This window comes from Phyllostomus hastatus, unplaced genomic scaffold (assembly GCF_019186645.2).
Source record: "Phyllostomus hastatus isolate PE091 unplaced genomic scaffold, TTU_PhHast_1.1 phas_scaffold_216, whole genome shotgun sequence".
Taxonomy (NCBI): Eukaryota; Metazoa; Chordata; class Mammalia; order Chiroptera; family Phyllostomidae; genus Phyllostomus; species Phyllostomus hastatus.
In genome coordinates this window covers 20,581,375-20,606,907 of record NW_025334018.1, presented here as the reverse complement: position 1 = coordinate 20,606,907, position 25,533 = coordinate 20,581,375, and the positions used below count along the sequence as shown (strand labels likewise).

General features: G+C 52.4%; 1 protein-coding gene across 3 annotated transcripts in view; it reads left to right on the top strand.

Annotated features, from left to right (window-relative positions):
- The first annotated feature begins 16,705 nt into the window (after positions 1–16,705).
- CDC14A (cell division cycle 14A) overlaps positions 16,706–25,533 on the top strand; it is a 101,676-nt gene continuing 92,848 nt past the window's right edge. For all 3 annotated transcript variants that reach the window (XM_045817000.1, XM_045816999.1, XM_045816998.1), the window contains exons 1-2: positions 16,706–17,231; positions 18,065–18,155. In XM_045817000.1, coding sequence (XP_045672956.1) covers positions 17,183–17,231; positions 18,065–18,155 — 140 coding nt within the window. In that variant the 5' untranslated portion in view covers positions 16,706–17,182. The remainder of the gene's footprint in view (positions 17,232–18,064; positions 18,156–25,533) is intronic.

Below are 25,533 nucleotides of genomic sequence, written 5' to 3'. Positions count from 1 at the left end.
CATGCACAGAGGTCCACGCTCATCTGTCCTTCCCCCGACTCCTGACTTTTGGTCTTTCTGTCACAGTGATATTCGGAGTCTTCCTCCTGGGTTTCTCTGCCTCCTTCCTCCTCCCCTCCTTGGTCGTCAGTAGATTCTCTGCCATGCTCCCGTCTTCCCCCTCGGCTTTTCCCCAGCGGGTCCCTGTCGTTCCCTTGGAGATCCCCCACCCGTCTCTTTGGGCTCGTCACAGCTCTACCTCCTGCCTGTCCCCGGGACCAGCTGTCTCGGGTAAAGTAGACGTGATCTCTCAGAAGGGCTCTTGGCGCAGATGTATCTGTAGCCTTTTCAGTGCGGCTACCAAGTTGAAAAAAGTTGTATGGTCTTGAATTGGCATTGTTGTGTATATCAAGCTATAAATTCCATACTGAAATTTAAAAGTTATGTATCTGTATAAGATATATATATATGGAGTTTTGTACCTATTTTTTATTTGATGATATTTACACAAAATGATGATGATAAACACAATTTGTTGGGCTTCTGTTTCCCACCAGGATAGAGCAACTAGGTTTACCCTTCTGTCGGAGACAACTTAAAGAGTGAACAAAGAATGTGGGAAAGTCATACTGAACATCAGGCGATAAAGGAGCGTGTTCTCCGGGAGACGGGAACCAGACACGGGGAGCCCTGGGGCTGCCCCGGCCCGCTGGGAGCAGGAAGCTTCCAGGCCGAGGACCTGGGAGGGGCAGCCAGGGGGGCCTGGTGAGCTCTCGGAGTGGAGGATGCTGACGGAGAGCCTGAGGGGACCGGGATGGTCGGCGTTTGCACGACAGAGGCTCGGAGGGGAGAGAGACACCTCCAGGGACTTCCAGAGGGTTCCGGTCCGATGTTCCACGAGGCGCCGAGGAGTGTCTGCACAGGAAGGAACTTCCTGAGGCTGTGACAGCGTCACCTAAGAGGACAGGAGGAAACAGTAGTTGGTGCTCGCACAGAGCTAGAAAGTGCGCCTGTCCACGGCCCCCCTGACCCCCCGGCCCCGGCCCCCTCCCCACCGTATTAGAAAACCTCACCGTCCACAGGATACTGTTGAGAGCACACAGAATGGTCATTCCAGAAGAGGGGAACAACCAGTCCTAGAATAAAGGCTGAACTGGTCCCACTTAACGAACTTGGAAGACACCTAAAGGGCTAAACTGGCTCCCACTAACTTAGCTGTGGCCCAGAACCCACCTCCGGGATGTTTATAAGAACACAGCACGGTCCAGCCCCCCAGTAAGGTAAAACCCACAGTGCCCGGCATCCGATCAGAACTCAGCCACCCAGAACGGAAGCAGAGCTCCCCGGGCAGGACCCGCGGGGCATCCAGGCCACAGGAGACTCCGATCGCCGTCGGGTAAGTGGGACCTGGCAAGACCGCGGAGCAGCAGAGAGGAAGCCTGGCTTGTCCTTGGGTGACACCGAGTCCCCCCAGCCCCAGCCCAAGAGCTGCACCTTGGAAGGAGGCTGCACCTCCGGCTATGCCCTGGGTGCACTCGCTGCAGAAAGCCCCTGAGCTGGGGCGAAGTTCTGATGCTCAGATCAGCGAAGAGGGAACAAGGAACAGGATGGGAGGGAAAGAGCGGGATGAGGTTGGGGGAGAAGAGAAGGAAAACCAAGCCCAGAAGAGACAGTGAGGTCTGCCCTGTACCGCCTTCGCTTATTTTCTGACGTGTCTGTCGTACGAGAAGCGGACGGCCCGAGAACCCGGGTACCTCCAGGTACCAGGGGTCAGTCTTCTGACTCCTCCCAACCAGGGGTCAGAAGACTGGGGTTCGCTGGCTCCGACCTCGTCCTGGGGTCTCCCGTAGGGCCTCGGTCGTCGCGGTCATCTTTACTCCGTGTGAACGGGAGGCGGCCTGAGGTCCCGGACGATGATGTCCGTGAGCGACTCACGTCTGTGCCCAACGCCGCCTTCTTCCCGAAGGGACGAGCCTCAGCTTCTCAGCCTCCGCTCCATCTTCTCCTCTGACTATTTCACTTCAGATTCAATGGGAATAAAGCTAATTGCCCTGTCTCTACTGATCACCCAAGTCATCTTCCCCGTTGCTTTTTTAAAATGTTAATGCAAACGTGCATGAAGTACCCACAACGTGGCTGGATGCCGGGCCAGGGACAGGCCACGGCTCAGCCTCTCTGGGCTCTGGGGGTTCACAGCGCTGGGGCAGGGAGGGGGAGTCAGCCCACTCACTGAAGCGTGAGTGGGCTGTGGGACCAGACACTGTCATAAAAGTCCAACCAATGAGCCCCTTCCTCCGCATGCCCGGGCCCAGCCTGCGCCCTGGTCACTGTCTCTGGGCTCCTCCCCGGTCTCCCCAGGCCCCGCTGCCTCGGCTTCCGCACCCCAGTGACTGACTGCCCAGTCCAGCTGGCACTCCCGCAGCTCTCTGAGTCTCCTGAATCCTGAGCTGTGCCCGATGTGTGTCACCAACTCAAAACATGAAAGAGTAGAGACTTCTGCTGAGCTCGGATATGCCTGTTCTCCTCTAACAAGGGGGAAACCTTGGAGTGATGGGATGTGGGGCTCCTCCTGTGTTTCACGATCTGCTGCTGAATTAGGCCGAATGGCAAATTGTTCCTATTTATCTGAGGCTGGGACGGGCTTGGTGAGGGTTGGCTGTCTTCGGTGGGGTTGGGGCGGGTGGTTGTTTGTGGAGGTGGGACTGTGGGCGGGGCAGTCACCACGGCTGCCGGCTGCTGTCCCAGCAGCACAAGGAAACCAGAGCACCCCCTGGCTGACCCCGGTGGCTGCAGCTGCACCGTGCTAGCATGTGGGGCAAGGCTAATCCTTGACGCTGTCTCACCTGTTCTTTCTGCATCTTTCCCCGTCAGGATCCTCTCCCGGGTGTGGTCCCACATACCTGTCTTCCAGTCCTCAGGAAGCCACCAGCTCATGAAGCCTTAGGGCGTTAGCCCCCCAAGGAGGTTCTGTGTTTTTATCAGAAGTCCTAAAAATGGTCTTAGAAAATGCCTCCCAACTAAAACACAACAAAACAAAAAACCTGGCTAATGTTAGCGGGAGCTTCCTCTGTTGTGTGTATCTTTAGCATGAGACTGGATGACTAACTACTAAGGTTTATCCTGCCTCTCATAAGGTCATTTACATAATATAAAGATTTAAATCATTTGTTTTACTTCATTTTTTCATACCTTTCTTCTCCTCGCAAAACATTTGAAGGACTTACAATAAGCACATACCATACAATGAGGAGGTACAAAGAAGAAGTTAAAAATATCAGGCCCGAAAAGAAAGGAGAGCTAGAGTAGAAAGCCGTGTCCAGGCACAGCAGTGGGACAAATGAACCGCTCCCGTTGAGTTTCAGGTTCGGTCTAGGATTCCTGGCGCAAGTGGGAGGGGCCATGTGGTATGTTATGCGTTATCCCCTCCCCCTTTCCTCCTCGCCCCCCAAAGCGCCCCCCCCCCCGTTTCCTTAAGGGAAGGACAGAGCTTTTCCAAACACGTGACCCTAGCAGACATTTCTCAGACGGGCTATAAGCTTTGTGCATTCTCGCCATAGTCTACACACCTGTGCAAAATAAAAGGCACAGAGCCCAAAAGAATATAAATGTTAGCTGAATCCACACCGAGGGAATGGTTCACTTGGGCGGTGAAGGCAATGGTACGTGTAGGCGCCGGCTTCCAGAGGGTTGTGTGTTTGTTTACTGTCTTAGATCTCAGCAGCAAACAGCTGGGGATTTGGGAACCCTCACCTGTGCACTTCAGAAACATCACCCAATCCCCTGCTCGAGTTGCATCATTTTTTTTGGACTCATATGGAAATAGTTGAAATGATGCTCCCTTGAACATCCTGTTTGCTGAACTGTGTGATTCCCATGTTATTTTTTAGCACATGTCAGTTATTCTCTACATCATTACGTTGCTTAATTTAATGGGCCGGTGGGGACATAATCACAATTTCTAAGCAAAAGGGTTGTGCTGCGTGGCTATCATTGACCCGGGTGAAGAGAGAGAATAGTGATTAAAACCGGAACGAACACAACGCTGGCAGGGTTAACGCAAACAAAGGCCGTGTCACCAATGGTCTGAGCCACGTCCAAGTCCAGCCCAAGGTGCTCCTGGCTCCTCGTGGGATTTTCCAGACCGCTGTGTGTCCTGAGCTTCTGTCCCTTGCTGTGCTGGGGCCCCCGCCGGCTCAGCCCCTCCCCCAGGACTTCCTGCCGGTCTCCTTGTTCACCGACCTATTTGGACCCACTCCTCCAGCTGAGCCCATGGCGCTGGCTGCTCCCCGGGGATGATCTGGGGTTCAGTCCTCGGCTCCGTGCCCCGAAGTCTGCAGAGAGGGTGCTCCTTCCTTCCCCAGTGCCCAGGAGCTGGAGGCAGCCAGTTCCAGTGTCCCTGTGTCCCCGTCGCTCGTGAGTGTGGTCAGCGTTGATCTCCTTTGTGCGCTGGGCGGCGTCAAAGATTGACAGAACCGAACTGCTCCTCAGAGGCGTTCAACCAAATGGAAAGCTCGAGGGTGCATACCTTCACTCACTCATTCATTCATTCATTCATTCACTCACTCATTCATTCATTCATTCACTCACTCACCCATGGTCTATTGTGTGCCAGGCACCGAAGACACTCCGGTAAGAGTTGCAGACATTGTCCACCTTCACAGAGCTGCATGAGTGGCCAGGGAGGCAATCATCTTAAGGCCGCTTCTTGCCCGCGTGTCATTCAGTTACAAAGTGGACGCTGTGGACGGGCCATTGAGGCAAGAGTGACATGACAGAAACGGTGTGCCCTTAACGGCAGCTGCTGATGAACCGATCCAGCCCAGCGGCTCCCAGACAGGGGGCTCCGGCCCCTGCCCCTGCCCCAGAGGCGTTCGGCAATCCAGTTTTGGATGGCGCAGCCGGGATGGTGCCTCGCAGCGGTTCCGAGTCGGAGAGGCTATGGAGTCTAAAATGCCCTCAGCGCTGAGGCTGAGAGTCCCTCCGCATGTTTCTGAGACAGCAACGGGCAGGAAAGCTTCCTCTGGCCTGGCACTGAGTGCTGCCGCTAAGGGCTGGCATTCAGTATCGTTAGCGCTATTCCGCACGTGGAGAAGCGTGCCCAAGGAGTGTGCCGTGGCTCGCTCGTGGCAGAGCAGGGAGGCGAACCCAGCAAACGTGGCCCTTCAATCTTCCCCGCCGCAATCAGGGGGCATCTCGAACTCAGAGGCCAGGCTGGTCCTTCGCGCATTAGCGAATGCTTTAGTGACACCGTCAGCCCTCCGCTGGCGACAGGCTTCTGTCGGAAGCCTGAGGTTGAGGTGACAGGGGTAATGTATCCCCAGTTTGGGAAAAGAGAGTTTAACATAACATTATATACATCAAGCTTTATTAGGGGTGTGCAGCCTTTTGGCATCTCTGGGCCACATTGGAAGAAGAAGAGTTGTCTTGGACCACACAGCAAATACACAAACACTCATGAAAACAAACAAACAGTATCTCACCATGTCCTAAGTAAATTTATGATCTTATGTTGGGCCACATTCATCGCCATCCTGGGCCGCATGGGGCCCACCGGTCGCGGGTTGGACACCCCTGCAGTTAGGTCACGGTTCATGGCTCCCCCACGCGGGTGTGCTGTGGCTCACCCCTCTGACCCCGTTCACCGGAATCTACAAAACCATCAGCCACGTCCGCTTCAGCTCTGATCCGGTTGACGCGGAGGAAGCCGCGACGCTGCACGCGGCGGGGTGGAGTCAGCAGCCCCCACGCGCTCCGCTTTCCCGGTCTTGCGCTTCGGCCGCGCTTTTCATGATCTCAGCCTTTCGCTGCCCTGGGGGCGCCTGGGAAGTCCGGGGTGCAGTCCTAGGATCAGACTGCACTGCTGTCATCCACACCCGGCCTTGCGTTACGGCGCCGGGACACCCCTAGGCTGTCATTGGATCTCGCCCCTCCGCCCTGCAATCTAACTGAGAGAGGGACACCGGACACCTCGGCGGCCCACGTGACGGCGCCGAGTTCTCCGTCTTCTCGCCCGAGAACCACGGCCCGCGCCACCCACAAGAATGAGAGGGTAACTCAGAATATGTGGGGTCCTTGCAGCCCAAGCGGATATCCTTACGAAGAAGAGGAAGTATGGGCCCCTCAAATCGCAGGTCAGTGAGCGCAGCGGGCGTGCCTTCGGTCCCCGTCCGTTTCTGAAAGGACGTGTGTGCGCCTGTGGACTTGACCGCTTCCTTTTGAGGTCCTCGGGGCCTGTGTGGGTGCGGGCATCCTTCACGGGCCCCGGTTATTACAAAGAGCGACTCCCCTAGAATGCGCCCCTGCTTGGCTGACAGCGAAAACGTCCTTGTACTCAGCGCCAGTGACACCTTCTAGTGGGTCAAATGTCAAGGCCGCTGCTATTCTTTTTTGTTACCTCTGTCGTCTGAGCCCTTGCCGTGCAGAGGTGAGGTTGGCAGGTGACCCGTGGTGGGTGAGCACTTTGTCCCCTGCTTGTTACCTGCTCTGGCGGACCACCTCTCTCCCAGAGGATTCAACAGGTCTCGGAGACACTGTTCATTCATCGAGTCTCTGAGTTCCTGGGGCATGGCTGCCTGGTGGGGTTTTGTTTTCTTGTCCTTTAAGAGTTGCAGGGAGGTGAAGTATCTTAAAGTGAACAATGATACAGTGACAACAGCGCCTACCACTTATTGACTGAGTCTGACTGCCTTACACGCTCCACCTCCCGCCGCCGGCAGGACAACGCTTCTGCCCATTTATTCCCGCTTTGCAGAGGAGAAAAGCAGAGTTGGCATTGAGTGATATGGGTTGGGGCAAGTCGCGTAGCTGGTAAGAACACAGCGAGGCGGGATTTGACCTCGGGTTGGCTGACCCCAAGGCCCAGGTGATTAGCCAGTTTCCTGCCCTGGGGACTCTTCTTGGACTCAGGGTTGGCCTGAAGGATCGCAGGGCGCAGACAGTGGAGTGAGATGTGGATGAACAGAACGGGGCAAAGGAGTGGACCCTTAGTCCGGGAGGGGGATGGGGTATTTGTTTCTGGTTTTTCTCAGCCGGGTCTCGCTCCTCCCGGGTTTCACGACAGCGCTGGGAGCGGCGTGCTGCCCCGTGTAAACCGAAGCCGCTCTCCAGACAGACAATACAGCGGGTGGCGCGTTTCGCCCTGAAGGGCACACACTTAGCACATTTTCCTAGTGTTACAGATCTCAGCCTGAATGCAGACACAGTTCCCCCTGCTGCTCTTTCCTCGTCGAGAGGCAAATCGAAGCAAGTGTCATCACTGGGTCAGAGAAATAGCATGTTTGTGGAGGTATAACTGCTATCCAGAGTTCTGTCTTTAGAGGGACGTTTGTCAGTAGTTAAGCTGTGCACGGGCTATAAACCTTGAGGGTAAAACAGGAAATGTAGGTTCTTCTCAAATGCTTTCCTACATTTCTTGACTTCTTCACCCGCTTTTGATTCAGCCGTTAGGCCTGCAAATATTTCACCTGATTCGCTGGCGAAAGGAGGTTGTCGAGTTGGTCACTAGGTAGGCGGTCATGCGTGACCCACGCTAAGGCACTTGATGTCACATTCTGTCTTTTCATCCTCACACCCAAAAGGCAGGGGTGACACCATCCCCACTTTACAGACGATAAAACTGAGGCGGGGAGGGGTGTGGGAACCGGCCCAGATCTCACAGGTGGTGTCAGAGCTTAGACTCAACCATAGGTCTCTATGGGAAGACATTTCACTTTTGCTTCCACCATGTCTGTCTGGGCTTCAGACAAATGATGGTGAAATCTACAAGCACCTTCTTTTTTTCTCTGCTAACAATCTGAGTGCTCTATTTTTCAACCCCAACTCAGACTTGCAGCTGTAAAAATTTACGAGAAGCCTTCTTCACTAGCAGTGGGAGATCGAGGAATCACGGTGCCCAGTTGCGCTGCAACCCCCGAAATGCCGCAGCGGGGGTTAGACATTCTCCATGACTTTCCAGTTTTATATCCTGAACTTCCTTTCACGGGCCCTTTGCTCCAGCCACACTAGGTCACTCATCATACCTCAGACAGGCCTTTTTATGTAACACATTTGTCGAGGATTTAATATGTGTGAGGCACCCTGTAAATCTGGGGAAATCTGAATAGGCATTCTGCAGGCTGGTGGGGATGGCGGTCAGAGACTGAGAAGCCTTTATCACAGATCTTCGTAGGATAAACATCCTCTGACCTCAAAGACAGATGCAGAAAAATTTCTGTGGGAACCCAGGAGAGGGCATGACTGAGTCGGACAAAAGTATCATTGGAGCTGGTTCTTGGCTGCGAGGGTTTTGGCAGGTGGGGAGGGTGGAAAGGGAGGTCTAGACCTTCCCAAAGCCAAGGCATCAAAGATGGCCGGGAAGTTCTGAGCCCCTTCCCTACACCTTGCCTTCTGCATCTCTTCCATTGGGCTGTTCCTGGTGTGTGGCCTTTATACAAACAAACAGAGTACGTGAAATGTTTTCCTCAGCCCTGGAGCTATCCTAGCCAATGGCTGGACCTCAGGAGAGGGGTTTGGGAAACCCTCATCTGGGAACTAGCTGGTCAGAAGTACAGGCGGCCGGGTAGAGTCAGGGTCCTGTTGGATTGCAGAACACCCCGTTGGTATCTGCAAAGGAACGGAGAATTGCGTGCTGTGAAAACCCCACATGCATTTAGTGTGGGAGGTGTTGTGAGTAGAAATAGCGGAGAACTCTCACAAACTAAATTCATGTAAGTCCTGTCCCGGCAGCTCAGTTAGTTAGAGCGTCATCCCGATATGCCAAGGTTGTGGGTTCGATCCCCGGTCAGGGCACATACGAGAATCCACCACTGAATGAATGCATCAGTAAGTGGAACAACAAACTGATGTTCTCCCCCTCCCCCACCGCCTTCTCTCTCCCTTCCTCTTTCTCTCTAAAATCAGTCAATTAAAAAAACTAAATTCTCTTTACAAGGTGCATTTCCTGCCGTTGGAAGGCATTAGCATACTAGGAGCATTCCTGGGTCTGGGGATGAGAGGAAAAGTCTAATTTCACGCCATGTGTCTTCACTTTCTGTCTGTGGTTCCTAATTATGTCAAGTCTAGGAAATTGTTAATTAGACAGTATGCTCAGTGCTCTTAAGTGGTTTTCATTTTGGAACGCTTTATGAATGTTAATGATTCAGCCGAGAATCTGTGAAGTAGACAGGTTATTTTATGGTCTGAGTAGCTATACTCTTGAGAGCTTGTGATTTTTTTTCTTCATGCAGCAAACTCAATGGCTTTTAGAGTGTGAGACTTCTTTACAACTAGAACGGATACCAGATACCTCTCTTTAGTGTAGCCAGACACACTTCCCTGCGCTCTACTCTTACAGAACCTGCAAAAGTAGCGCTTCTCTCACATCTTTCGAGAGCCTGCCCGTGAAAGTTGGGGAGAATCTGGCACCAGGAGCTGAGCCAACTCTCTTATCTGCTCTGTGTCTCAGTGTCTGGGTTTGGGTGTCTTTCGAGAAGAGGAAACCTAGCTGAAGCTTCTTCTCGTTCCCTTTCAGGAGCACCTGTTTCTCCCCAGACCTGAAAATGTTGGTATTCGTTCCCCACGGCCGATCCTGGTTTTCTTTAACTTCGTTCCATGCATTCTGCCTTGGACATAATTTTTGTGTGAACCAATTGGATAAATAGGCAATGATTAAATGATAAAATCAATGGGTTGATTTTTAAAATATTGAAAACTTTCCCTCATGTGGCATTCACTCTGGTGTGGATGAGGCATTTAAATTATTTCCCCCTGTGTATCGAACCCACTGAGCCACACCAATCAGGGCTAGAATGTAAATTCCTCCCTTCCTTCCTTCCTTCCTTTCTCTTTCTTTCTTTCTCTCTCTTTCTTTCTTTCTTTCTTCCTTTTAGGATTTTGTTAGGTAGGAGTCAATTTATTTACATTTAGAGAGAGGGGGAGGGAGGGAGAAAGAGAGGGAGAGAAACATCAATGTGTGGTTGCCTCTCATGCCCCCAACTGGGGACCTGGCCCACAACTCAGGCATGTGCCCAGACTGGGAATCGACCTGGCAACCTTTCAGTTCACAATCTGGCACTCCGTCCACTGACCCACACAAGCCAGGGCTAGAATGAAAACTTCTTAAGAACAAGAAGCCTGTCTTGTTGTTGATCATAATCCTGGCACCTAGCACAGTGCCGGGCAAATACTAGACAGGGGCTATTTGCTGAGTGAATGATGCACAGCTATTTGGTGTCACAGGAAATGAAACATGGTTACGCAGAGAAATATTTTGCCTAAAATATATCTAATGTGTTTTTAGAGTAAGCAGAAATTACTTTTTGTGTGTGTGTGCATGTTAAATTATCCCTTTCATCGTTATCGTCCAGTATTTAACAGATTCAAATTGTACTTTGGACATAGTCTGAAGAATATAGAATCCTCGGGCAGGAAGGCGCGGTACACGGGTGTGACGTGTGCTTTCCCCACGGGCGTCCACACAGCTGCAGGTGTTAGCAACGACAGGAAGAACAGCCTTCAGGAATCCGTTCAATGACTGCACAGTGTTTTGTGGTTGCAAAGATGGAGACCACAGGTCCCCTGTTAGTTTATCAAATATATTATCTCCTCCTCAAGTTTTCGTATAGGAGGAGGCGCCAGGAAGCCCAGAGTTCCACAGGGGCAACCAGGGTCACCATGGGAACCTCAGGGAACAGCATTTGTGTCCCAGCCTTCTGGAGGAGGAGGATTAAAAGGATGAAAGCCAGAGCCAGGGGGACTTGGGAATCCTCTGGGGGCCCCTGAACCTGGTCCTTGGCCCCCATCACTCTAGGGACGCGGCCACGGCCACAGGCGATCGGAAATGAGGGGTAACGCTCGCTGTACCCTGCGGACTTGCCTTCTCTGTGAGTGTGTACCACGCCCCCGTCGTGAGGTAGAAGCCAATTAAGTAACGACGCCTGGATCCAAATAGATACAATAATTTGAAGCTTGTGAAAATCAGGTATTTAATATAGGCCTTACTATGACTAACAAATATTTGCGTACAATGGTATGACATCATGACATTCTTATTTAATTCAACTATTATTCCTGGGAGTTAGAAGTTATTATAGCTTCTATTTAACACCAGAAGAAACAGTCTAAGACAATGCATATAGTTGGGGGTGCCTAAAGGCTGGGATTCTGATGAAAAATTTAGAATTTTTTTCCACGCCTCCAGGCTATAAAAAAACCCTGATTGACCCATCTAAATCTCCCAGTATTTTTTATCACTCATTTATTTATTCTTTCTCCAAACACTTGTTGAGCATCTGTTTGGTGGTGGCTTCCTCACCTGTAAAGTGGGAGGAATAAAAGCCCTGCCCTTGCAGGCAGCAGATGCGAACACTGAGGTATGCGCTGTGGTACTCAGTCCTCAGGACAACTGCGCTCGGAGCTGTCGCTTCCCTGATGGAAACATGTCAGGAGCGTCGTTGGGACGTGCACAGAGTGTGCGTGTGGGAGGGAACACGGAGCCCCGAGCTGACCCGTGCAGCTCGCTGGTGACTCTTCTCAGCAGGGTGGCGGCGCTGGGGGCAGCGGGTGGCGGCAGCCGAGAACTCGGTGATGGGGGTGGGGAGGGGTGGGAGGAGTATTATTTTTAAAATGTTCATTTCTCCAGTCTCCAAAAAGAGTAGGGATGACAAATACATGTAGATGAATACAATCCGCAAATTTAAAAAAAATGCTTGGGATTATTTATTAACTTATTGGGAGAATGTAACAAATTGGCTTATAGTTGAGCATTATTAAGTATATTGACCTGGCTATGGAACTTTCTTTTACCTTCTAAAACTATGCCATTTTTTGAAAGATTTTATTTATTTATTTTCAGAGAGGGAAGGGAGGGAGATAGAGAGAGAGAGAAACATCAATGTGTGGTTGCTGGGGGTCATGGCCTGCAACCCAGGCATATGCCCTGACTGGGAATCGAACTTGCAATACTTTGGTTTGTAGCCCGTGCTCAATCCAATGAGCTATGCCAGCCAGGGCTAAACTATGCCATTTTTTAGTGGCTGCATTAGTCAAGAATGAGGTGATTGAGTTTTTTAAAAAGATTTTTATTTATCTATTTTTAGAGAGAGGGGAAGGGAGAGAGAAAGAGAGGGAGAGAAACATCAATCTGTGGTTGCCTCTTGTGTGCAATCAGGGACCTGGATAGCAAACCCAGGCATGTGCTCTCACTGGAAGTCGAACCTGTGACCCCTTGGTTCATAGGCCAGAACTCAAGCCACTGAGCCACACCAGCCAGGGTTGAATTGTTTTGTTTAATGTTCAATAAGCCAGTATTTCTTAAACTATGTTCTGTAGAATGCTGGTATGCTGTTAACAAGTCACAGGGGTGGAAAATCATTCCATTTTTTTTTACAGAAGCCACCTGACAACAATAGCGATGGCCCATAATGCAACATCTTCTTTTTTTAAATTCTTTTTTTTAGAACTTTTAAAAAAATTTATTTTATTTTATTTATTTATTTTTAGAGAGGGAAAGGATGGAGAAAGAGAGAGAGAGAAACATCAATGTGCGGTTGCTGGGGGTCATGGCCTGCAACCCATGCATGTACCCTGCCTGGGAATCGAACCTGCGATGCTTTGGTTCGCAGCCCGCGCTCAATCCACTGAGCTATGCCAGCCAGGGCTCTTTTTTTACATTCTGAATTTAACTTAGTTCAATATTTTCTTTAAAGTTTGAAGAAAATAGTTAGCATGTTGTGAGTATATATGTTACTTGATATGTTATCACCTCAAACACTTAAGAACCTGTGAGCTTTAAACAACGTAAACGAAGCTAAATTAGGAGAAAATTGGGAAAAGATCACTGGTATGAGAGCCAACAATGATTGCTGGTCTTGTTTCTGCCACCAATCAGCTACGTGACTATGGAAAGTCAGTTCCCCACTGTGGTCCCCAGTTTCTTCTTCTTTTTCCTTTCCTCTGTTTTGCCATATCCACGTTTACAAGTGATCTATGTTTACTAGGCAACACCTAGTCGGGTGAGGCCTCTGCTACCCTGGGCTCCAGGGAGTCTGTTTCAACCCTGGAACGACCCAATCTCAAGTCTCTCCCGCTTCCCCCGTCTTTGACTCTGGTGTGGGATTCCTGGACACGTCGGTGATGTGTGTGATGCAGGATGTGGCTGGTTCAGGCAAGGTCTCGGCATCTTCGGCAGCTCACTGGAGAGCCTTGTTGTCTAGATATTTTTGGTATCCTTCCTGTCACTCTAGTAACTTTTTTGTGTCTATATTTTACTAAAAAGCTGCTTGAAATGATTTGGGGCCTCCTGCAGAGAATTCATCATCGAACATGAAAACAATTCCAAGACTCTGAATTTCAAGTGACTCGGCAGTGCAGGTCTCTCCTGTTCTTGTTTCCTAGTTAAACGGAGAATTAATCTTAAAAAGAATTCTCAGTGTGCATTCTATATTTTCTCTTACTTGTTTGGATAACATGATCATGACACGAACTGAAAGTGCACTGTCTAGTGATACAGCCTGAGAAATGATGACAATTAAAAAAATACGATATGGAAACATCACAGCTCTTGGGCCTTGGGCTATCCAGGGCGACTTTTTTCCTTGCCCTCTTTCAACATGAGGATGTTTTCTTTTTTTTTTTTCCCTTGCAGCTAAATAACAAAACTCAGTTCTTTTCTTTTCTTTCTTTCTTTCTTTTTTTTTATTGCTTTTGTTCCCATCTGAATCTTCCATCAGCGCTTTCTTCTGAGAGCAGAGCCGGTCACACCAGGCCACCAACGGCCTACATTCAGTTCTGGGACACACTTTGAGGGACATAGGGACACATTCAAGAAGAGAATGACTGGACAGCATGGGGGCCTGCAGCCACGTCATGAAAAGGTTGGGAAAAAAAACTTAGGGACTTAATCTGGAGAAGGCTGAAGGGAAGAAGCGGCCCAAGGCAGCAGCTCGTGCGGTTCTGAAGGGCTGCTGTGTTCCCCACGGACTAAGGGCGTCCAGGAGAGCCGTGGGGAACCGGATTAGACCCCGGCGGTGGCGCCCCCTTTTGGAGCTGCCTTCAGCTGGGAGTTTTCTAGCTCCGCTGCAGCCGCAGGCAGAGGCTGCAGACTGCCCCTCAGGGCGGCGGAGGCAGGGTTCAAGCAATGTTCGCAGAGCGAGACTAACTGTTGTCATTTTGAACTTGAGTCCCTTCCCCACTTAACGGTTGGTTACATTTCTGTGTATAGCATCGCCTCCCTTTTCTGCAGTGGAGTGACATCTGAATTCGCTCGGTATTTCCTTTCCGCGGGAAACAGCTTTTCTGTGTGTTGTTTAAAAGTAAGTGCCTAACATTTATGTTAAGCTGGGTGATTGGAAAGAAGCTTCTTCTATTATCTTCCTCCATGGACTGTGGAATCATGACTTTATTATGAAACTGCAAGCGGTAGGAACATTGGCCTCATGATAGCTGAGAGAATAAAGGGTTTTATGATCTCATCGGAACCCTGATGTGTGTGCGCGCTCTCTGTCTGGTTCACGGTTTTTCCTGCAGAATTTTCTGTGCCATTTAAATTCCGCAGATTTTGTGTACGAGCTGGGGTTATACTGACAATCACTTATTTTCCTTTCATGCAAGATTTTAAAAATGACTTCGAGTCTTTGAAATGAATAGTTTAACTCCAAAAATTCCATTATAATATCATAAATACGCCAAGACAAAAGTAAATCGTTGCATTTCTAGTCCTTAATTTTAAGGCCTTCTATTTGTTTCCGTTCCTAATTCATTCCTCATGACTACATTTTTTAAGCAGAATTAGAGGAAAGAAAATGTTTCTGTAAATTCAATTCAAACAAATAACAAATGGGCATTCAATGAACTCTGCCTTTTCTGAAAGTGTAGCCTTGAGAGTTCTTGTCATTAGGCCATTTACTCTGAGAAATCGAAAGTTTATGCATCTGATGAGAATTCTGACTTCTTTTTCTAATACAAAGCTGGGAGGAAAACTTGTTAGGAAGCTTGGTAAGCGAATTTAGACGCTACACGAATTTTCTATCAGCAAGTACGGAAAGAGATCTCCATCAGCGAATTAATTTAGCCTTTCAAGCAAAGTGGGTAAGTTCACTGAGACTTTTGAATACTTGGCCTTTCTGTGTAAAAATCTCAATAGGAATTTTTCAGTAACCTACTTTGAACTGGCCAATGTGACTGTTGACCCCAAGATTTGGGGGTTAAAAATATCAGGCAAAACTCAACTAATTGTGCGAATGTGGCCCAGCTGCTGGAGGACATTTCTACTTTGAGAATTCATAGCCAGGGGCAGTAAAATACGGAATGCGCGCATCTCACCAGAGTGGGGCCGTCGTTACAACTCCTCTTTCCCAAACTTTTACCGTTTTAAAACCTCTTTGAAACAGTTTTTCCTCCTGTGAAGACTGGGGGATGGTAGGAGGGGCTCTTTAGTGATTCTTCCAGCTTTAAATTTGTATGGTTCTTGCCTTAGAGTTTAAAGATTTGGATGTTAGGATAGGTTTTCCTCTTTACTATCTTACCAGGGCATGTTCGATTAAAATTAGATATTCCCAATTTTTTTTTACTGAATATCGAAGTGGTATTCGTCTATCAGCTTCTTTCCCCTTTTAGCTTTTTGCATAGCCAGCAAAGTTGCCTAAGGGGCTAAAACCAGCGAGCCGAGCTTTACCCGCTGGCCTCGGGGCGCTCTCCCCAAGTCCAGGAGTAGATTCTTGCCACGCGCGCCCCCTTTCTCCCAAGGGGTAAATGAGCCACGGCGAATCCCAACGCGGGTGCCCATCGCTTTCTGTTTCTGGAGAAACCACTCAGAGCGCATGCTCTTCTGACGAAGGGTCCGGAGCGCCATTTTCATATGCAAGAGTCTGTCCCCTAATTAGGCGCGTCCTTGGGACACCCGGCATTAAAGTTGTTCACGAACAGGCCCAGGGCCTCTGTGAAAGGACCCTGCTCCTCGAGCGCTTCGGCCGAGATGACGGAAAGAAATTCCTTTGTTAATTCCCCCCCGCAGGACAAGTGGCCCTCTCCCGCCCCCCCTCCCTTCCCCGCCCCCCGTGGGGGCCTCGCCCGCGCCGTGGCGCCCCGCCCCCTAATATAAAGGTGGGCATTTGTGATGGTTTTGCGCCCGCAGTGGTGGCCCAAATCAGAGTACGTGGGGGGGCCGGATGGAAACGTCTTCCCCTGCGCCAACAAAGCACACGTTCTATCAGAGCCCAGTGTATGTAGAGGAAACCAGTACGAGGTCTGAGCTAGGAGGTAGCGCTTCTGTTTTCATTTTTATTTTTTATGCAGACGGAGACCCATCGGAGGTGGGGATGGGGGTGGTTGGAAGAGGAGCCAGAGGTGAGGCAGGGCACGGGGAGCTGAGGACTATGTGTGTGCGCGTGTGTGAAAGAGTTTAGAAGAACGTGGGTGCGTGGGTGCAGAGAGAGGGGGACGCGGCGCATCCCAGCCGCCCGCTCCCCGCGCCACCCTTTCATTCATAAGTTTCAGGTCTGGAGGTCGTGCAGGGCTCCAGTGGGCCCAGGGCCCCGCTTCGCTCACAGCAATTGGCGGAAGGTAACAAAGCCTTAGCAACCGGCTCTTGATGACCCGCGGGGCGCTTGGTGACGGGAGCCAGCCGCACAGAGCCAGGAGCCGGCTGTCCCTTTAAGGGATGGCCGCGGAGCCTTGAAAGTGGAGGGGCAGAGGGAGGGCGGGGAGGAAGGTCTGGGGGCGGGCCCGGGGGGAGGAGGAGGAGGAAGAGTTGCTGCTGAAAGGAGGCGGCGGAGGAGGAGCCGGGGCAGCCGCTGCCAGCCCGGGGCACCGGAGTCCTGCCCGCTGCCGCGCGAGTAGCCACGGGCGCGATCGGGGCCAGAAGTCGGCTGCTCCATGATCACTCTGGGAGCCGGGAGGAGACTTTGCCCGGCCGTGCGAGCGGCTCTGCGTTTCCCAGGCGAGGCAGCGGCGGAGCAGCGGCGGCAGCCGGGTCCCGGTCGGAGCGACCATAGCCCGGGGCGTGTGCGCCCCGCGTGGAGAAGGCTCGGGTTCCCCACGGAATGTCCCCGGGGCGCCCGGCGCGCTGACTCCCCAGACGCCTCCGCCTTCGGCGCTCGCCGCCTCTCGCGGTCTGGCTCACTGTTCGGGACTGCAGGCTCCGGGGCTTCTGGGCAGGGGGGAAGCCCCCGGGGGCGAGTGTCCTCAGCGGGCCACGACCCAGCCCTCCCCCGTGCGTATCTCGCTTAAGATGGCAGCGGAGTCAGGGGAACTAATCGGGGCTTGCGAGTTCATGAAAGGTGAGGAGCAGCCGCCCCGCCTTCTCCGTTCCCCCTGGCCCCCACTCCTCACTTGTCGCCCCTAAGTCCCAACTGCTGCCCCCGGCTTCTCCGGGGCCCCAGGGTCCTGCAGCCGGCGCGCGCGCGCTCAGCCTCCCTCGCTACTGTCCTCTCCCCCAGGACCCCCTGCTTCCGGCTTCTCTGTCTTTCTTGCGTCCCTCGTCCCTCCGCGGCTCCTTCGGATGGCCTCCCTGCGGGTCACGGGACAGCGCCGGCTTCTGCCGGGGTCCCGCACGCAGCCGTTCGGAGGCGGGGGTGGGGTCCGGGGAATGCTTTAGGTCGTCTTTATCTTAGTCTTGCTGGCCTCGGTGTTCGGGACACCCCCGCCCTCCATCACACCCCGCTGTCTCTCCTCCCTTCCTCTTCTCACGTCCCCGGGCTGTAGGAGAAAGCTCGTCTCTCTTCCCCTTCCGCAGCGGCTGGAGATTTCTGAACCCAACTAGCATCTCCAGTTCTCCTGGTACCCCGGCTCTCAGCCGCCCCCCCCCCCCCGCCCCAGGCGCTCCCCTCGGCTTCTTTGCGCTCCTGCTGGCTGGAACCAAGGGCGCCGGGCTGCCCCCTGCCGAGTCCCTCCTCACCCAGGTCCTCTGCGTGCCTCTCTGACTGCTGTGCCCTCCTAGTGTCTCCGTCCCTTTCTGGGAGAGATCAGGTTTCAGCAAGAATCCCACGTGTTAATGGCCTTTAAATAATGGGTAGCCCTGGTTATTTTGATCTTCCGTGTATTGTCACCACCCCCACCTCCAGCTTCCCCACTTCTCACGTGTTTTCTCCCGTCTTTTAAACTTGTCTTTCAGATCGGTTATATTTTGCTACTTTAAGGAATAGACCAAAAAGCACAGTAAATACCCACTATTTCTCCATCGATGAGGAGCTGGTCTATGAAAAGTAAGTTTCTGGGTTTTTTTTTTTCTCTCTCAACTCTTTAGCTTGCTGACTCTTTGATGAAGAAACACTATGCACCGTTACGGCCGTTTTACTCACTTTCCCCAGTGGTGCAAGTGCAAGTACCAATGGTGCAAGGCTCAGGTGCTTGGGGAGAGGTGCAGGGGACAGGAGTTGAGCCTGCCCACACCTCTGTCCCTTTGGACCTGTGTGTGTGTGTGTGTGTGTGTGTGTGTGTGTGTGTTCTTCCCACCACTGGGACCTCCTGCAGTTGAGGACCGCCAGCCCTCCCGGAGCAGGACCAGGGAGGGAGCCTCCTGCCCTTGCTGGACCCTGAAATGGCCTGGGGGTGAGTCTCCCGGTGTTTGTGGCTCATCCTCAGTGTCCAGGCAGCTCTTGGCAGCTGACGGGGGCCTCAGCCTCTGGGTTCACAGGCTGCGGGTGTCTCCCGGCCTGTTTTTGTTTGTGCTGCGTGTTGTTTTGGAAAGTGGGACGCAGGAAGCTGGGTTGAAGGGTGGTGTGTGTTTGTTTTGTTTCCTGTGAGAAGATGTTACCTGTGTGACAAATGAGGGAGCTCCGAGCCTCAGGGTCTTACTTTTCTTGCCCGTGAGGAGTGGTGCAGGAGCGTGGTGTACTTTCTCTGGTTACTTTGCTTCTCTGGAATTTGGATTTGAGAGAGTGAGATAAGAGTGTGGAACGGTTTTTGGTGGAGGACCCTTGGTCTACAGGAAAAAGGTATCTTAATACTTAATAGTAAGTGTAGTACAAATGGAATTGGAGGCAAATCTCTAGTTAATAAAAGCAACAGATAATAATGAATAAGAAGACTGAATTGACTTGATTATGTGCTTTTACTGAAAGAGCTGGTGCCTCAGAGTAGTCTAATGTAGCCTAACAAACATTTAATTTTACTTTCTTGTTTTGTCTGAATGTGCAATTAGATGAACATAATAAAATGAACCACGGTCACTCGAATTAGTTTCCTAGGACCTGTCCCGTCCAAAGGGTTTGGGCAGTCCTGCCTGAACGTTTGTGGGTGCCACCAGGAATCCTAAGAGTGTGTATCCTTGACCTTCAAGAGCATATCTTTTATTTGAAACAAACTTGGATTGTCACTTTACTGTAGGGATTCTGGGAGCTGACGTCTCCAGGACATTCCCTTCCCGGTGCTGGGAGCAGGGCGCCCCAGGAGCAGGGCCACCCCAGGGGCTGAAAGCGGGGGATGAAAGGGCCCTTTGCTGCGGCTCTGATGCCCGGCACTGCCACGGGGAAGGTCTGAAGCCCAGGTGTCAGATTACAGCTCTGCCCCAGACGGAAACAGAGGGAGTAATCTGTGGCCTGTCGCCTGACCTGGTGTACCTGGATGATGTCACTGCCTGCAGTGTTTACTGCCTGCCTGCTCTCTGTGGTTGGGAGTGGGCCTGGCTGTGGCTTGCTCTCTTTCGGCCAGTTCAGGGCTCGGCGAGCTCCCGCGAGTCTGAGGGTAGGGATGGTGGGTGTGCCACCACGTCCAGTTCTGCGGTGACTGACATGCCAGAGGGTGTCCGCAGGAACAAGGTCCAGCCGTTGAGGCCTGCCTTGCTGCCTGTGGGACGGCTGGATGGTGGGTCCAGCAGAAAATTACAGTTGGCCTGCTCAACACGGTGCTCACAGGGTTTTGGTTGCCTCTTGTATATGCTCCAAGCGGGGAACTGAACCCACAACCCAGGCATGTGCCCCGACTGGGAATCGAACTGGTGACCTTTCTCTGCAATGATGAGTGAGCTACGCAGGTGGCTCAGGATGATGAGGACGTTTTGGTGTGATTTTTACGTTGGCGTTCAAGGAGAGGGCTACAAATCACATTCCTTGAATATTTGTTAATGGGGGCTTATAAGGAAAGACCGCCCAGGAGACTGTCAGTTTCTCCTGTGAGTCTTAATGTCGCTAGAATCCAGGACGAGGCCTCTGGCCTGGCAGAGTCTTTCCTCTGGCCTCGACTTGCCCAGCAGCCATAGCACAGAGGGGGCTCTGGCCCCCAGGCCCCCGTCTTACCCAGCACGGTGCGCCGGGCTGGGTGGAGTCAATGCGGTGATGGCAACTGCGCGTGTCCCTCCAAGGAGCTCTGAGCCTGGAGGGAGGGTGGCAGGACGGCGGTGAGCCCTGGGCTCTGAGGGATGCCCAGGCGGGTGGGTGCAGGTCTGGGTGAGGGGTTCACGGGGCAGTGAAGGTTGGCTTGCAGGTAGACGGAGTCTCACCTGCCGAGAGATGTGAGAGGAGAGACCCCGGACGGGAGGAGAGCCGGGGTGCAGAGGGTGCCCCGCAGGGTGCTCAGGGACCTCGAAGTCCTCGGGTTCGCCTGGCGTGGGTGCCGGCCAAGTGGGGGTGCGCGATCTGGAGCCAGAAGGTCAGCTGGAGGCAGATCGGGTGTCGGGGCGAGGAGACGCCGCGTCCTAGAACACCCTGGGACTCTGCTGAGGGCCCTGGGGACACGGGAAGCCTGGGTCTGTGGCCTGAATAGCAGCAGACGTGTGTGGAGCATCCGGATGCGTGCCAGAGGCGGTCTGCCCCAGGTTCTTCGTGGCTCTTAGATCGTCCTCCGTGTGCACGGGGGAGAGGAAGGGACAGAGGGGTCGGGGAACGTGGCCAGGGCATCGGGAGTAAGAGGTAGCAGAGCTGGATTGTGAAACCAAGCCCTCTGGTGCCGGAGGACACATACCCTCTCTCAAAACCTCACCACGATAGCATCACGTAAGATGCATTCGAGGGGAGACAGAAGCCCACTTAGAACAATGTGAGGACGTTGCGGGTGAAGAAATCCAGGCCCAGGTTTGGACTGTGGTGGCAGTGGTGGTGGCGAGGAGGGGTCTGAATCCATGGCTCGGTGGCAGACCAGCCCGGGCAGAGGGGTGAGGCGCTGAGGAACAGGAGGCTGGAGAAGTCCGCAAGGCAGCTCGGGTCCCGGGGCGCCGGCGGGAGCCGCTTCCTGCGACAGGACGCTGCCGGGCGCAAGTGTCGGCCTCCGCGCGAGGATCGGGCGTTCCGTGTCGGCGACGTTGAACGTGAGGCATCTCAGGGCCGGTGCGTAAACGTGAAGTTGTCCAGTCTGGGAGTTTTCCTCGAAGGAATGACCGTGCAGTGCGAGTGCTGCGAAGCCTGGGGAGAAAGAAAGAAGCCACCGGGGGCTGAATGGCCCCAGCGCGGCCCCGGGGGAGAGGGGGGAGGGCGGAGGACAAATCACCGGATCTCCGTCGTCGACTCCTCCTCTTCTTGGAGGCAGAGAATGAGCGAGATCGAAATGCCCCTGGAAGGACCCGTGTCGTGGTGACCAGGGTTCTGCCGACGGAGGGTCACGTGCGGTGAGGAAACTCTCCACCGTCCTATCATAACGCACCTGTCTCGGAGGAGAGGGGACACGTGGTCCCACAGACCCCCGGGACAGCCCTGGGCCCCTGTCCTTATCTGCCCAATGTTGAATGCAGGGCCCCCTGTCCAGCTCGATTGCCACCGCGGAGATACAGCTGTTATTTTTGAATCTGGAAGGAGACGCCTTAAATATTAGGCTGCGAGGATTCTGGACACAGCTGGGTCTCGTGCAGATTGTCATTTAGCATGGTAGCGCTCGTGATTGAAGTGGCGACCTCCCGAGAAGCTGGCGGAGGAAATTTGGCCAAGTGGCCTCGAGCAGGAAGGAAGGCTGTTTTATTAGACGTGAAAGTCTGAATGTTTCTGCCCCTTTATAAACAGAACTGACCATGCCAATAAAGGGCCTGAGCAGTTGTAGTGAAATGCGGCTGGTGAGAAAACATGCATTCTATCCTTGGGCTATGATTTCACAGATCAGAATGAAAATCGGGGTATAATCTAAGCCACTTGTGGGACAAAAAGCCCCGTGAAAAGGAAGCCTTTCAAAGATTTATCTGTGTGTGTGTCAGCTGCCGCCAAGGCCCGGCTCCCCAGAAAGGCTAGTCCTGGGGTTCGGGGAAGTGGGCCCTGCAATCCACGTGAAGGCTTACCCCTTATAACTCGGCTCCCATGTTTTTGGCCGCAAAGTTAGCAAAATCAAATATGTGAATTGTCATAACCTCTGCGTGCCCGTCTGTGGCGACGCTGGTGCCGGGTTGTTAATGCCGAGAATGCGGGTTTGCCGTGGAGGGTGGAGGGAGGTTGTTCGTGTCCAGCCTTGTCCCTGTGTGTTTGTTCCCCAGTTGGGTGTGAGGGGGGCAGGGCTGCCAAGGCAGGACGGTCACGCTCTGCGGACTGACCGATGGGACACAGGTGCTGAAGAGGCTCGGAGAATTTCACCCAGGTTGTGGCACCTGATGAAGGAGCCACCTTGGTGAGGACTCGGTAGCTCACGTGCAGATTTAAATAATTTAAAACGCTCAGTTTTCATTTACACTTTATTAAAGCAGCCCGATATGAGTGCCACCAGGGGCTTTGGATAAATAATTTATAGAAGAATGATTTCTTTTGTGTAGTCGGTCACATAGGTTTGAGTCAACACGTGGACCCGGGCCATCTTGGAAATGCAGAGGAACTTGTCTTGCCTGGAGATACATGTGGGAATGGAGTATTTGGGCGAGGTAAAAGTGAGAAGAGACCTTTTTTGCTTTTTAATTTTATTTCATTTTTACTTATATATATTCTATATTTTTTTTAATTTTTAAAATTGATTTTAGAGGCGGGGAGAGAGAGAAAGAAAGAAAGAAAGAGAAAGAAGCATCGATTTGTTGTTCCACTTATCGATGCGTTCATTGGCTGCTGCTTCTGTGTGCCCTGACTGGGATCGAACCCGCAACTTCGGTGTATCGGGACCATGTTCTAAGCAACTGAGCTGACCCAGCCGGGGCTTCACTGGTATTTCAAATTGGAGATGTAGCAGGTCGGTTAATTTAATGGAAAGGAGACACATACACCTGTGCATGATCTCAGGGTCCTCACTGGCCAGCTCGCCTCCTGCAAATCCCCTCACAGAAGAGGGGATTTGGTTGGATTCAGAGACACATCTCCCCTGTAAAGCCCTGTGCCAGGCGGTGCTCTCTGTGCTTTGCGCCTACTAAGTCAGTTAATCTTCAGAACAACCCGTGGAGTTAGGTGCTATTATTGTGGCCGCTTCACAGATGAGGAAACGGAGGCCCGGGGAGAGGAGGAGGAGCCTGCGGTCATCGGGCTGGTGAGTGGCTGGGCTGGGATTCAAACCGCAGGCAGCGGGCCCGGGCGTCCACACTCTTGGGCTTCTGGCAAGTTCCCAGTTGTCCTGAGTGGGAGGCTTTGCCCCTCCCTGTGCACCCGGACCTTCCAACTCGGGCAGCGATGGCTTTGGCGGGCAGTGTGGCACTGACTGTGCGCAGACTCTATGTCCAGGCGCGTCTGGGAACGCGTGGTGGTAGCTCAAGTGTCTTTCTCATAGTTACACTTTTGTGGGTGTAATTTTACTTTTTCTCCTTGCAGTGGACTGCCGAGAGAGAGAGAGAGAGAGAGAGAGAGAGAGAGAGAAAGAGAGAGAGGGAGAATTGAGTTATTATCATTATATATTAATAGGACGGATGAAGACAAAGAAGCCAGTTTTCTTTCTGTTCTTTTTTTTTTTTAAGATTTTATTTATTTATTTTTAGAGAGGGAAGGGAGGGAGAAAGAGAGAGAGAGAGAAACATCAATGTGCGGTTGCTGGGGGTCATGGCCTGCAACCCAGGCATGTACCCTGACTGGGAATCGAACCTGCGACACTAAGAAGCCAGTTTTCATAAGCCTCCAGAAACTGCTTTTGCAGGCTGTCTGGGGAAATGCCCCTGCTGCTTAGCTGGTATAAGACGTGATGGTTTCTGCCTAGGATTATTCTAAAGAACTCAGAAAACTCTTTAGGTTTTTAAAGGATGGCAAGTTTCTACTCTCTTCCCCCTTTCTCCTTCCTTCCACCCTAACCTTGCACAAAGAGCCTGGTATTATTCAGGGCCGCTTTTTCCACGCTGCTTGGAACGCCTGAGGTTCAGACGTGTGCTTGTGTGTGCATGCATGTGTACCTGTGTACCTGACAGCACTACATGCTAGTCTAGGTGACGAGGAAGTCGCCATATCTGTACACATTCACCAGCCACGGCTGAGTTTTGGGACCCCCTGGAGTCAGATGCTACTCTCTGGGTCTTAACTTGTTTAAACAATACTTGCTGCTTCAGCCTCTTCGGCATTCGAGGTGGGCCACTCATCTTTGGTGTCAGGTCTTCAACTTGGCTTGAGATAAACCCGGTGAAAATGCACATTTTATCTGAGGTGCTGAGGACTCAGTTCCAGAGGGTGAGTCTTTATCAGGCAGCTTGACAGAAGTCCAAATGGGCCACCGGGAGTCCAGGGGTAGCTGTCCCCGCCCGTCCCTGCAGGGCGAGTCCCCACCCAGGGGCAGGGCGGTTTGTTTTGTTTGAAGTAGGCTCCCAGGACGGGGGATGTTCTCATTCCTGAGTTCATAAACACATTCCATAGCCAGCAGTCAATGACTTTTTCTCAGCCACAGCTTAATACACCTTGGTGGCTAAAAAAAAAGGAAAACAAACACATTAAGGCTTTTATGGGAAACGAGGAGAGCGTCTCTGAAACCCCCTGCATGGTCGCAGGCTGCTGCAGGAGAAACCGGCGTTCCCCTGGGGTGGGCGTCGGTACCGAGCTCCAGGCCAGCGCTTCGGGGACACACAGAGACAGGAGGAGGGGGCGCGTGCAAATACGGGGCAAGAAATAATGACAGAAGCTGCAAATGTATCGTTAGGGGTCCGGGAAAGGAAGTGGTTATTACTGCCAGGGTGCCGAAGGCTTCATCGTGACGTCCGACCAGCTTTGCGAGGGTGTGAAAGGGCAGGGAGTGTATTTTATGGTCTCGGTGGGGACAGGGGCTCCCTGACTTTGCTCACTGGTAGGAGGGGCCCTCCAGCCAGCCCAGGGCCAGGCAGACGGATCTTAGCTGAATGAATGCGAGAATGAGGAAGGACCGAAGGAAAGAAAGACAGTGCAGTGTTTGGGACCAGCGGGATTCTGCTGGGTCGGGTGAAATGTTTGAATGCCGGGAGGGCTCCGGTGAGGTTGGGCATGTAGTTGGGCACTGGGTTGTGGGGAGGTGTTTGGATCTCTGTTCTGCTGGTTTGTGAGTGGTACGGAGACCCACCAGAGCTGTGCTGGGGACAGTCCTCCTGGGCCTGCAGGTGGGGCGTGCTAGGTCATAGCTGTGGATCAGAAAGGCCAGATGGTGCGGAGTGAGAAAGGATGGGTTGACCAGATGAATGGAGAGGAGGAGGAATTGCAGGTCAATTCAAGGTTTCTGGCTTAAAGTGAGAAGGACGGCCTGCCTTTTGTTGCTTTGTTTATTTGGGGAGGGGTAGACCAAATAAAAAGGGGGGTCTATTATGAGAATAAAAGA